Here is a 13,210-nt window from a genome sequence, read left to right on the forward strand (position 1 = left end):
GCTGTAAGGAGCTTTGGGATGTCTGGAGGATATGAAAGTAGTTATATAAATTGGGACTCTCTTTTTCCTTACAACCCAGCGGTAGATTGCGTGCAATAAGGCAATGACTCTGCTTCTGAATTTACTTTTGGTAACCGTGTTTCCTAAGAGGGAAACACATGGAATGGTTTGTACCAGCAGAGCGGAAGATAACCTCCCCAGTATATCTGAGGATGGTGATATTATCCTGGGCGGAATATTTACGGTACATAGAGATGCGAATCAGGAGGTGCCTTCATTCATCACAACTCCGACAGACACTGAGTGCAGAAGGTGAGTCTGACTGCTGCCGTGGACAGAATAATCTTTAACTACTGTACAAAATGACAATAAAACATTTGAATTTCAGTTTTCGCCAAATTGAAATACAATCTGATGGTTTCTATAACGTTTTCATTTTCATATGAATGTCCTATAATTTTATTATCTTCAGATGCTTTGTGTCGGCGAATAGCTTCCCTAGAATGGTGATCCTTCAATTGTTGAATGTAATATCGACCCAGACTGAAGAATTTGTATTCACCATATTATTTATTTGTTCCTGAATGTTTCTATCGTGACAAATTTCTGATGGCAAACGTCGTGCACAAAGGCAATGAGTAGTGAATACAAATGTTGTGTGCGGCAACCGTGATGGTTGAAACCATTTAAGAAATTTAACCTGTTTAACGATAAGCACAATTACAAGAACGATTTCTCAAATATAGTTAGAGTGCAGTTGCTATGTGTGTGAAACATTGTGAAGTTCTGAACCTCAGTGTCCTCAATGTCACTGACTAGAAGTAACTGATGTCCTTTTCACATTATGCAATTAGCTGTCGGAGCGGCAGCTAAGCCATTGAGCTCCACTGGGACTCAAAACAAATGTGGGTGGGTGCAAGGTTGTCAATAATTGTGCATTAACAATGGTGCACTTCCTTCTCTTCCCACTTTATCTATCAGAAAAATAACATTTAGCTCGATAAGATGTTAGAAAACGGATTTACTGGGATATAAAATACTGTTGCAGCTGCAGTGTGTATGGACCACATGAATGACTCGGCGGCGAACAGCTGGTTGTCAAATTTACAGCTGCCCACAATATTCTGCGCGCTTTTGCACTCTAGGCTACGGTACTTGGAGATATATTTCAGATAGCGCCCTCTACTGAGAATCTAAGATTTATGTGAGTAGGAAATAAAGCAGCGAATCTTTCCAACTGATCCCATTGAGACACGCAGGCCCTCAATCAGAAATTAGAGCATATAATTTGTAAAACCATGGAGAGAATTAAAGAGAATGAAACGGATTGGATTAAGAAAAAATGAATGGGACAGAAATGAAAAGTGCATTTTTCTTCTTAAAAATCTCCAGTAATAATTTATATCTGAAGGAATGTAGCTCCACATTTGTAAAATCTAAACTAACCATTTCTAACTTGTTCTCTGCATATCTAGGTGCTAAGTGCCAGGGTACCACGCTCTATATCCATTTAACTGCCAAGTCTTCTGGTGATTATCGTATAGTAAGTTTTCAGGACAGACAGGGTACCTCATATCCACTTAACTGCCAAATCTTCTGGTGATTATCATATAGCAAGTTTTCCTGACGGGCAATACTTTCCACACTCTCTGCTTAACTACCCACGTGTAGGCATTGGGAGTTGCTTTCCGATTTATTCCGTTATAGTTATAGGTAACATGAATCTCGGCATTATTCTTTGTGCAGAATCTGGGCACTGTTTTTGACTTCAGTGTCAAAAGGTAGAGCCTTCAAATGTGTAAAAATGTCGGGGAAATTAGTTATGCATTAACCTGACATCCTGGTTGTTGTATCTATTAAATGTCATCACTTGTCTAATTTGTTAAATCTTAGGATCGAAAGAGAAATCTTGAAGAATGGTAACTGAAGAGTCAGGATCATCCCAATTATATTTTTACTGTAATTCCAATAGAAAGATATCTATATTATATATATATTTCGATATGTGTTCAATTGCAAATACAAGCATTCGTCGACCGCCACGACACTAGAATTTCACACCTCCCGTGAATGGCGCTTCTTATTGTGGAAAAAAAATACTGTGGTCTTTATAGACTGAATATACCTTTTATTTGCTGTGGTTTGATAGAACATATTGCGTCTTAACTATATTATGCAACAAGCGATTGAATTATGATTTGATTATCTGTACCCTGATTTGTTTACGTATTCCACAGTTTTCAATTGTCAAACTTTCGGTTGATGCAGACCATGCTATTTGCTATTGAAGAAATAAACCAGAGCAAAACTCTACTTCAGAATTTCACACTAGGATATAAAATCTACGATGACTGCGGGTCCTTCGCCATTGCGTCAAAAGCAGCGCTCGCTTTGGTCAACGGAGAACAAGAACTAATTAATTACCCTCAATGTAAAGAATCCTCCAATGTCGCAGCTATTATAGGTTGTGAAAAGTCGTCGTCCTCCATTGCAACTGCGAGGGCAGTTGGTTCCTTTGGAATTCCGATGGTAACACGTAAATACATTCATTTAACTAGCTATTAAGCTCAGTTAGTTTATTCAGTGCTGGAAGGTTAATCACGCTGGCATAGTGGTTAGCACTGCTGCCTCACAGTGCCAGGGGCCCCCGGTTCGATTCCTGAATTGCGGAGTGTGCACGTTCTCCCTGTGTTTGTTTGGGTTTCCTCTGGTTTTCTCCTACAGTCTGAAAGATGTGCTGGTAAGATGCATTGGCCGTGCTTAATTCTCCCTCAGTGAAATAACCGCTTTCCAGTCCAGCATTTTTACTAACCATCCCTAATTGACATCGAGAAGGTGGTGGTGAATTTGCTTGCTGAACAACTGCGTTCCATGTGCTGTAGGTAGAGCCACGGTGCCGTGAGGGAGGGAATAACAATAATAGATCAGAGGACGGTGAGGGAACAGTGGCAGAATGCTGAATCGCACATGTGGTTGGGTGGGAATTGCACCGAATGGCGTTTCCATGAATCAGCTTCATTTGTTCTTCCTGCTGATAGAGGTTATGTATCAGGAGGGTGCTGTTAAAGGAGTCTTCGGGAGCTGCTGCGGTACATCCTTTAAATGGTGCGCGCCTCTGAAATTGTGCCTCGGTGGTGAAGGGAATGGATCTGAAGGTTGAAAGTTAAAACGTTATTTATTAGTTTAAAGTTCATTTTTTAGTATCACTAATTAGCGAAAGTGATGAATGGCACGCGAATCAAGTGGGATGATTTGTCCTGGATGGTATCCAGCTTCTTAGGTTCTGGAGCTGCACGAATCCAGGAAAATGGAGAGGATTTCCATCACATTCCAGACAGGTTTTAGGGAGACAGGAGGAGAGTTTCTTGCAACAGAGTTTCCAGCTGCTCATTGCTCTTGTAGCCACAGTAAATATTTAATTAGTTCAGCTGCTGATGAATGACAAACTCCGGGATACTATTTATATACAAATATCAAATGAGTCACATCAGAAATGTTGCCAAATAATGCTAAATACAAATGATATTTGACAATACTGTCAATGCATGTTTTCATATATTCAAACTTTTTATATACAGATTAGTTATTTCTCCACCTGCTCCTGCCTCAGTGATAAACAGGAATACCCCACCTTTCTTAGAACGATACCAAGTGATGACTATCAGACTAAAATTATCGCTGAACTCGTGAAAACTTTCGGCTGGAATTGGATTGGGACCATTTGGAGCAACACCGATTACGGGAATTTTGGAAGGCGAGCATTTATTCAAGAGGCCGAGAAACTTGGGGTTTGTATCGCGTACTCTGAAATGTTTTATCGGACGGATCCTGCAGAAAAAATCACCAAAATAGTCCATGTGATCAAACAGGCGACTACACCCGTGTTGATCGGATTCCTACATCCTCGAGAGATGCGACTCTTACTGAAGGAATTTGTGCGTCAAAATGTAAGCGGGATCCAGTGGATTGGAAGCGAGGGGTGGGTTACTGAAGAGTTGGTTTCACCCGAAGAAAGGGTACGATTTCTGGTTGGGACAATTGGTTTGCCCCCTCCTAGGATCGAAATACCCGGACTCAGAGATTATCTCCTTAATATCCATCCTTCGAGGTTCCCTGATAATATTTTCGTGAAGAAATTTTGGGAAGCTGCATTCATGTGTTCGTTCAAGGCCGAGAATGCGACAGGGCAAACTGCTTCAGCGCTTCCCGTGCGGCAATGTACAGGGAGAGAGCGGCTGGAAGAAATACAAACAGCGTATCTACCGGCGATAATGGACGGAAGTTCCTACCATGTGTACAAAGCTGTCTACGCGGTGGCGCATGCTCTGGACGACATGCTCTCTTGCGAAGGAGGCAATGGACCCTTTGTGAATAATACATGTGCTCAAATTTCCAATTCTCAGCCCTGGCAGGTGCGTATATATTATTTGACGAAACCTTTCCGAGATAAGCCGTACCTATATAACGTGCACCAATATTATCATGTTTTAGAACATAGAACAAAGAAACGTACTGCACAGGAATAGCCCCGTCGGCCCTCAAGACTGTGCAGATCATGATGCCCCAACTAAACTAAAACGTTCTACCCTTACTTGGTCCGTATTCCTCTCTTCCCTACTTATTCATATATCTATGCACATGCCTCTTAAATGTTGCTAATGACGCTTCCACCGCCACATCTGGGAGCGCGTTCTAAATACCTACGACTTCCTGCGAGAAAAAGTCCCCCCATATTTCCCTTAAACTTTCCCCCTCTCACTTTTAACCTATGCCCCCGTTTAATTGACACTTCCACCTTAGAAAAACGCCTCTGCATATCCACCCTGTCTATGCAGCTCATAATTTTGTAGAGCTCCATAATGTCTCTCTTCAGTCTCCATATTTTCAGTGAAACAATCCTAGTTTATTCAGGTTCTGCTCATTCCCCACGCCCTCGGCATGAGGCAACATCCTGGTGAACAATTTTTGCACTCTTTCCAAAGCTTCCACATCCTTTTGGTATTTCAGCGAACTGAACTGCATGCAACACTCCAAAAGCAGCCTAACCTAGGTTTTATATAGCTGCAACATAATGCAGCAACTTTTGTACTCAATGCCCTGACCAATGAAGACAAGCTTGACTATGCCTTCGTAATCACCTCAGCCATCAGTGTAACCACTTTTAGAGAACTGTTGACCTGCATGCCCAGATCCCTCTGTATGTTTATGTCCATAAGGGTTCTGCAAATTTATAGTATAATTCACACCTAAATTTGATCCTCTCAAATGTCTCACTTCACATTTCTTTGTATTAAATTCCCGCTGTCATTTCTGTGTCCAAGTCTCCAATCTATCTATATCCTGTGGTATCCTCTGACAATCCCCAGTACTATCAGCCACTCCACTAATCTTTGTGCCATCTGCAAACTTACTAATCAGACCACCGACATTTTCCTCCAGATCATTTATGTACACCACAAGCAGCAGAAGTCCCAGCAGTGATCCTTGTGGAACATCACGAGGTACGGATCCCCATTCTGAGCAAGACCCTTCCATCGCTACTGTCTGTCTTCTATATCAACAACACCAGGTTAAAGTCCAACAGGTTTATTTGGTAGCAAACACCACTAGCTTTTGGGGCTTTGCCCCTTCGTCACTCACCTGATGAAGGGGCAAAGCCCTGAAAGCTAGTGGTGTTTGCTACCAAATAAACCTGTTGGACTTTAACCTGGTGTTGTGAGGCTTCTTATTGCGTTTACCCCAATCCAACACCGGCATCTCCACATCATTCTATACCCAATCCAGCTCTGTATCCATCTAGCCAGCCCACCACGAATCCCATGTGATTTTAGTTTCTGTACCAGTCTGCCATGTTGGAACTTGCCAATCACCTTACCAAAGTCAATTTTCGGTGCATCCACAGCCCTTCCCTCATCAATAATCTTTGTCACCTCTTCAAAAAACTCAATGTGCTGAGACATGAACTTCCCATGCAAAATCATGCTGCCTATCACTAACAAGTCCATTTTCTTTCAAAAGTTCGTGTATCTTGCCCCTCGGTGTATTCTCCAAAAGCGTCCTCACCACAGATGTCAGGCTCATCGGCCTATAATTTCCTCCATTATCCCTGCTTCCTTTCTTAAATAAAGGAACAATATTGACTATTTTCCAGCTTTCTGGATCCTCGCCCATGGTTAAAAAGAATGTGAAGTTACCTGTTAAGGCTCCAACTGTTTCTTCCCTTGCCCCCTGCAGTAAGCTGGGTTAGATTCCATCTGGCCCTGGGGACTTGTCTACCTTAATGCAATTTAGGATACCCAACACTTCCTCCATTGATTCATTGACATTCCCGAGAATGTTTGCATATCCATCCCTGATCTCAACGTCCGTCATGCCTTTCTCCATGTGAATACTGATACCAAATATTCATGAAGGATCTCACCTATTTCTGTGTTTTCATACACAATGTCCCTGCATTGTCCTTGAATGGATCTACTCTTTGTCTTGCTATCCTCCTGCTCCAAATATGTCCATAAAAAGTCGTGGGGTTCCCCTTGACCCTGCTTGCTGAAGACTTTTCATGGAGTGTTTCAACCCTCCTAATTCCACGTTTGAATCCTTCCTACTTTATCAATACTTTTCAAGGGCTTTGTCAGTTTTTTATTGCCTTGACCTATCGGATGCCTCCGTTTTCCTTTGACTAAGCTTACAAATTTCCTTGTCATCCCTGGTTCTCGGATCCTGCCATTTTTATCCTTCATTTTTGCAGGGACATGCATATGCTACAATTCAATCAACTGGCCTTTAAATGCCACCCACATGCCAGACGTGGATATGCCATCAATGGTCACTCCCAATACATATTCGTCAGTTCCTGTTTGGGCGTGTTTCTCCCTCGCCCAATTAGGCAACCTCACCTCTAGGCCATATTAATTCTTAACGTTGACTACCTGAAATCTTATGGAATTATGGCTGATAAGCCACAAATGCATCCCCACTGATACATCGATTAGCTGGCCTGACTCATTCCCCAATACCAAATCTAATATGGCTCCCACCCTGAGTGGATTATCAACACACTGTGAACAAGCCCTCCTGGACACATCTAATACATTGTTCTCTAGCCGAGCCTGTGGCTCCAAGGGAGTTGTTTGGATTGTTCATTGTTGCATTTGGAGCCTTTCGTTTTGAGTTAATGTATGTGGATTTTTATTGCACATGTTCACATACAGCTTAACCATGTTGCAGCTGAAGATTTACATGGTTTGCGCTATTCTATTTCCAGCTGCTCCATTACCTACAATCAGTAAATTTCACAGATCGAACTGGGAGAATGGTGTACTTTGATGAAAATGGTGATCCAATCCCGGCATATGAACTGATTAATTTGCAGCTGACTTTGAAGGGAACAGTTGAAGTTGTGAACATTGGGTATTATGATGGTACAGCTCCTTTCGGACAACAATTTAACCTGACTATCGATGATATTATGTGGAGCGGTGCTAAGAATCAGGTATGTTCCTTCTGATGCCCATTCATGTGTCATGGTAAAACTCCTAACTTTCGACCCACAGCATTGAAATAACTAAATGGGTGTTTCATTAATGCTTTGATTTTGATGGGACTGACAAGATTGGTATTCACCGCCTATCCTTACTTTTCCTGGTTTAGTATAAACGGATGACTTTCGAAGCCATTCCAGAAGCAGTTTTCTGCGTTTTCTTTTTCCTATTCACCTTGCCCCCATATCATTTTGACATGATCTGGATGAGGGTATAGTTGGGTGGATTAGTAAATTTGCTGATGACACCAAAGTTGGAGGTGTGGTAGATTGTGAGGAAGGGTGTCATAGTCTGCAGGGAGACTTAGATAGGTTGCAGAGCTGGGCCGAGAGGTGGCGGATGGAATTTAATGCGGAGAAGTGTGAGGTAATTCACTTTGGTAGGAGCAACAGATGTGTCGAGTATAGGGCTAACGGGAGGACTTTGAATAGTGTGGATGAACAGAGGGATCTAGGTGTGTGTGTACATAGATCCCTGAAAGTTGGGAATCAAGTAGATAAGGTTGTCAAGAAGGCGTACGGTGTCTTGGCGTTTATTGGTAGGGGGATTGAATTTAGGAGTCGCAGTGTAATGTTGCAACTGTACACTACTCTAGTGCGGCCGCACTTGGAGTACTGTGTGCAGTTCTGGTCCCCGCATTACAAGAAGGATGTGGAGGCGTTGGAGAGGGTGCAGAGGAGGTTTACTAGGATGTTGCCTGGTATGGTGGGGAGGTCCTATGAGGAGAGACTGAGGGATCTAGGGTTGTTTTCGTTGGGAAGAAGGCGGCTAAGAGGGGATCTTATTGAAACATATAAGATGATTAGGGGTTTAGATAGGGTGGATAGTGATAGCCTTTTTCCTCGGATGGAGAAAGCTAGCACGAGGGGGCATGACTTTAAATTAAGGGGGGGTAGCTACAGGACGGATGTCAGGGGTAGGTTCTTTACCCAGCGGGTGGTGAGGGATTGGAATGCCCTGCCTGCTGCAGTTGTAGATGCGTCTAGTTTGGGGGCGTTTAAGAGATCTCTGGATAGGTTTATGGACGAAAAGGGATTGGTATAGGCTAGTGGGTCATTGTTTTTGTAACTGGTCGGCGCAACATCGTGGGCCGAAGGGCCTGTTCTGCGCTGTAATGTTCTATGTTCTATGTTCTATGTTCTATTACTTGTTATTTAGTTGTTTTAGTTAGTCCAAGTATATAAATTCAGTAAACTGTTGAAGTGAATTTTTATTAGCTGCTATTCCTGTTGTAGAAACAGAAGTGTCTCCGAAACCAAATTGTTCCTAATTTGGGATTTTCAGCGAAGAGCCGTATTCCAATATTGAGAGGTGACAGCTGGCAGGATATTTTGAACAATGTTCAGTCCCTTTTGATAGAAAACAGAAAAGCATGATGGCTGCCCTGATGGAGGAATTTCAGCATTATGAATGAACTTGATACTGTGGAAATGGAGAAGGTTGTTCGACATGTGGGAAGGACAGAGTGAGAGTCTAGAAGACATAGGTGCTAAATTACCCAGAGAGCTTTTGTAATATGCAAAATACAAGTGGGCATAGAGTTCAATGCACTCAATTGAAACAAAGTTAAAAACATGAAGAATAAGCGAGTCGAATATTTTAATGAGAAGGGTTGGGAGTAGGGTCCTGGGGAACATTAACAGCGTTACGGGTCGTTGAGCCAAAATCTATGCTTCTGTGCTTTGCATTCGACGTAACTGCATACAAAAGGAGTCATAAAAAACGTTGCTGTTATTTCTTTCCTCTGTTAACTCTTCAATATTTGCACGTTGGCCGTTCTTGCTAGAATGGGTATCACGGCACCAGTCGTAGTAATGATGAACAATAGACAATAGTCTTATCCAATTAAGTAATCAGTGTTATCAGATAATAACTACGATAGTTAGCTAGAAACGAACTCCATTGAACGGAAATGTTGATGTAAATGATCTCAATCGGTCTAGGATCTCCACCCTAAAGCTTCCTTCTTCCTCACATACATTAATTATCTGCATGTTCTCGCTGAACTCCACTGATTCTAATCAATGCTTACAGCAAACATTTCTTCTATAACAAAATGGATCGTTGTCTCTTGCAACAGTGTCTCAATGTTGGAGGATTGGAGATCACTGAAAGGTGATAATTTTATAACTTAGTAGAAAACGTGTTTATTTTCCTTTTACACTTTCTTTTCTTCAAATGAACACCTGAGTTGCCGATTCCGCAATATGTACGAACGGTGGTGCCTTAAATTGCCCTTCACAGCAAGTACTAAGCAAAGGAAAATTGTCGGTAGTTTGGCCAAAAATCGCTCTTCAGAAAACAACGTGATTCCGCTATTCCGGTGAAGGAAACACCATGAGATATCCTCATGGGTAGTTCCTATATTCTCCACTTCAAAGACCCTCAGTCCCACCCGGTCGTCAGTGATTACAGGGAGCCTTAAGATCACTTTCAGGGCTTTCCCTGGAGTCCCTTTGCAGTCGCCATTGGACCAGACTTAGGTCAACTGTCACATCTGGCAGCCAGATAACTCAGGGTGTTTCTTACCCATAAGTACGTGTTCCATCTGTTGGTCATTAATCCAAGATATAACCTGTCCGCTGCGTACCCGCTGTCGGTTTTCTCTTAGTTGCTCTATCATCCACTGCCCATATGCACTACATACATTCCAGTTCTGTTGTCGGTCATCATCCTCTAATTTTTCCTTGATAATTTGATTGATTGTCTTGGCGTGTCCTTCTAATACAGCTACCATGAGGCTGCTGGCTGTGTTCCCAGTCAGTTTCCCTCCAGACTCTTGCTTATTGTCCTCATTGATAGAATTTAGCATCTGCTTAACCTGTTGGGTCAGAACCCTGTTTAAGTGCAGTCTTCTTGTGTAGTATCCATATGGAGGCCGACAGGTATTAGTTGAGCCAACGTTTCGAGTCTAGATGACTCTTCGTCAGACCCAACTCTGACATAGGGTCATCCAGACTCGAAATGTTGACTTTAATCTCTAACCACAGATGCTGTCAAGACCTGTTGAGATTTTCCAGCACTTTCTGTTTTGTTTCAAATTCTAGCATTCGTAGTATTTTGCTTTGATTTACATACATGGGGAGGCTACGGGCTAGTGGTATTATCGTTAGATTATTAAGGTACAAAGTCAACTAACGTTCTGTGGACCCAAGTTCGAATCCCACCACAACAGATGGTAGAACTTAAATTCAATTTTTAAAAAGTTGGAATTAGGACTCAAGCCACTGTTGATTGTGGGAGAAATCTTCTAAGTTCACTAATATCCTTTAGGGAAGGAATTAAGACTCTACTGACAATTACGAAACCATTGTTGATTGTCAGAGAAACCTTTCCGTTTCACTAGTGTCCTTTAGGGACGGAAATATGCCGTCCTTACCCAGCCTGGCCTACAAGCGACTCCACAGCAATGTGGTTGATTCTCAACTGCCCTCTGAAAATGCCCGGCAAGTCAGTTTCAAGGGCAATTAGGGATGGGCAATAAATGCTGGTCAACCTGCGACACCCATGACCCACGGGTGAATAATAAAAAAAAGCTGAATTTATACATCTCTGACATAAATCCCAACGCTGCGGGAACATAGATACAAAATATCCTGTCTTCTTAAACAACCGAATCGATAATCTAAAAGCAATTCTTAGTTTGCTTGAATTCTAACTAGCAGCATACATTGTGTTCAACTGTCTGCATCACAATATGGGAAAAAGTCAAGGGCTTCACGAGAGTGCGGAAGAGATTTATGAGAATTATAGCAGAAATGAGGGGCATCAGTTATTTGGAGAAATTAGAAAAGCTGTACTTTCTTCTGAGAGGAGAAAATAAGTCGAGACTTGACAGAGATTACCAACATCATGAGGGGCTTGCGGAGGAAGAGGTTCAAATGACAAGTATCGTTGATAAGCTAACAGATATTTGAGGTGACATATCACAAAATGCTGGGGATGCCTTCGAAAGTAAAAACTGATTAAATCCACGGCAGGTTCAGCAGCTTCTGTTGACAGAGAAACAGAGTTAACGTTTCGTGTCCATAAAACCTTTCAGATTTGAAGTGATTTGTCAAAGAGGCTAAAATGGTGGGAAAATACACACAGCGAATTGTGATCAACATTGCATTGTTTGCATGAATGGGAAAGAACTTGTTTCCCATTGTTCCGAATGGAGGTAACCTGCCCATCAAACTGCATTACCCATCTGAGTCCCAATGTCTTACTGTCTAAGTCAAATAAAATCAGAAAATGCTGGAAAACCTCAGCGGGTCCGACAACAAATGTGAAGTGAGAATAGAGTCAACGTTTCGAGTCTGGATGGCTTTTCGTCAGAGTTGCTCGGTCTGAAATGATAGAGGAAGGAGATTCATCAGTTACTTTTCCAGAAAAGAAATTTCATCAGTTACTTGAAGGGAAGGAAATATAAACCTAGGGGAAAAGTGGAGAAGGAATAATCTGTGAAAAAGCGAGCGCATTCACCATGAGCCTGGTGCTCCTTCTGTACAGACTGTTCTCTGATCCTAGGTGACGGTAGAAGTAAACATTCTTTCTGTTCCTTCAGATTCCACGTGCCGTTTGCTCAGAACCGTGTCCTCCCGGAACAAGAAAGGTCAACAGGAAAGGACAACCGATTTGCTGTTTTGACTGTGCAGAATGCGCCGATGGTGAGATTAGCAACACCACAGGTCTGTACAAATCTGTTTAAGGTACACTCTCTAATTCTGTACCCAGAAGCAATTTTCGCGTTAAAGTATTCTATTCTTTCAGATTCCGCAGATTGCATGAAGTGCCCTTTGGAATACTGGTCTAATCAACAGAAAAATCGGTGTGTTCTCAAGAAGGTCGAATTTCTTTCCTTTGGCGAGGTTCTGGGATTTGTGTTGGTGACACTTGCTTTCCTGGGGGTCGGTTTTACACTGGCTACAGCTGTGATATTCTTCCAGTATCGAGAAACTCCAATCGTTAGAGCTAACAATTCGGAACTCAGTTTCCTCCTTCTCTTCGCACTAACGCTTTGCTTCCTGTGCTCACTTACCTTCATTGGAGAGCCAACAGGATGGTCTTGTATGTTGCGCCGGACTGTGTTTAGTATTGTATTTGTTCTCTCTATTTCCTGTATTTTGGGGAAAACTATTCTTGTTGTGATAGCATTTAAAGCCACTCTTCCCAATAACAATTTGATGAACTGGTTTGGACCTACGCAACAGAGATTAGGAGTGTTCTTCCTTACATTTATTCAAGCTTTAGTTTGTGCGATCTGGTTAAGTGTATCACCTCCCCATCCATTGAAGAATATGGCCTATTACAGAGACATTATTATTTTGGAATGTGATGTGGGTTCTTTAAAAGCCTTTTATATCGTGTCGAGCTATATTGGTCTTCTGTCCACTGTTTGCTTCGTGCTTGCTTTCCTTGCACGAAAACTTCCGGATAATTTCAACGACGCGAAGTATATAACTTTCAGTATGCTGATCTTCTGCGCTGTTTGGATAACCTTTATCCCAGCTTATGTCAGCTCTCCTGGAAAGTACACTGTGACTGTGGAAGTGTTTGCAATCTGGGCATCCAGCTTTGGTTTGCTTGTCTGCATTTTTGCTCCTAAATGTTACATTATCTTACTGAAACCGGAGGCTAACACGAAGAAAAATATGATGGGCAAAGCGACTTCACAATCACTCTGA

The 13,210-nt window shown here is 42.2% G+C and overlaps 1 protein-coding gene across 1 annotated transcript; it reads left to right on the top strand.

The window, feature by feature from the left end:
• Positions 1 to 2,271: 2,271 nt before the first annotated feature.
• LOC145341573 (extracellular calcium-sensing receptor-like) lies at positions 2,272 to 13,210 on the top strand. Its single transcript, XM_080186549.1, has 5 exons — positions 2,272 to 2,529; positions 3,579 to 4,412; positions 7,265 to 7,492; positions 12,091 to 12,214; positions 12,297 to 13,210. The coding sequence occupies exons 1-5, from the start codon at positions 2,272 to 2,274 to the stop codon at positions 13,208 to 13,210; spliced, it is 2,358 nt and encodes a 785-aa protein (XP_080042675.1).

This window comes from Carcharhinus amblyrhynchos, chromosome 3, assembly GCF_965287045.1.
Source record: "Carcharhinus amblyrhynchos chromosome 3, sCarAmb.v2.hapA, whole genome shotgun sequence".
Lineage (NCBI taxonomy): Eukaryota > Metazoa > Chordata > Chondrichthyes > Carcharhiniformes > Carcharhinidae > Carcharhinus > Carcharhinus amblyrhynchos.

What these genes read in the sequence shown, in the direction of transcription:
- LOC145341573 (XM_080186549.1), top strand. Translation starts at nt 2,272, where the DNA reads ATGCTATTTGCTATTGAAGAAATAAACCAGAGCAAAACTCTACTTCAG. An exon ending in GGAGCGGTGCTAAGAATCAG is followed by an intron (nt 7,493 to 12,090) that starts GTATGTTCCTTC and finishes CTGTTCCTTCAG; the next exon opens with ATTCCACGTGCCGTTTGCTC. An exon ending in TGAGATTAGCAACACCACAG is followed by an intron (nt 12,215 to 12,296) that starts GTCTGTACAAAT and finishes CTATTCTTTCAG; the next exon opens with ATTCCGCAGATTGCATGAAG.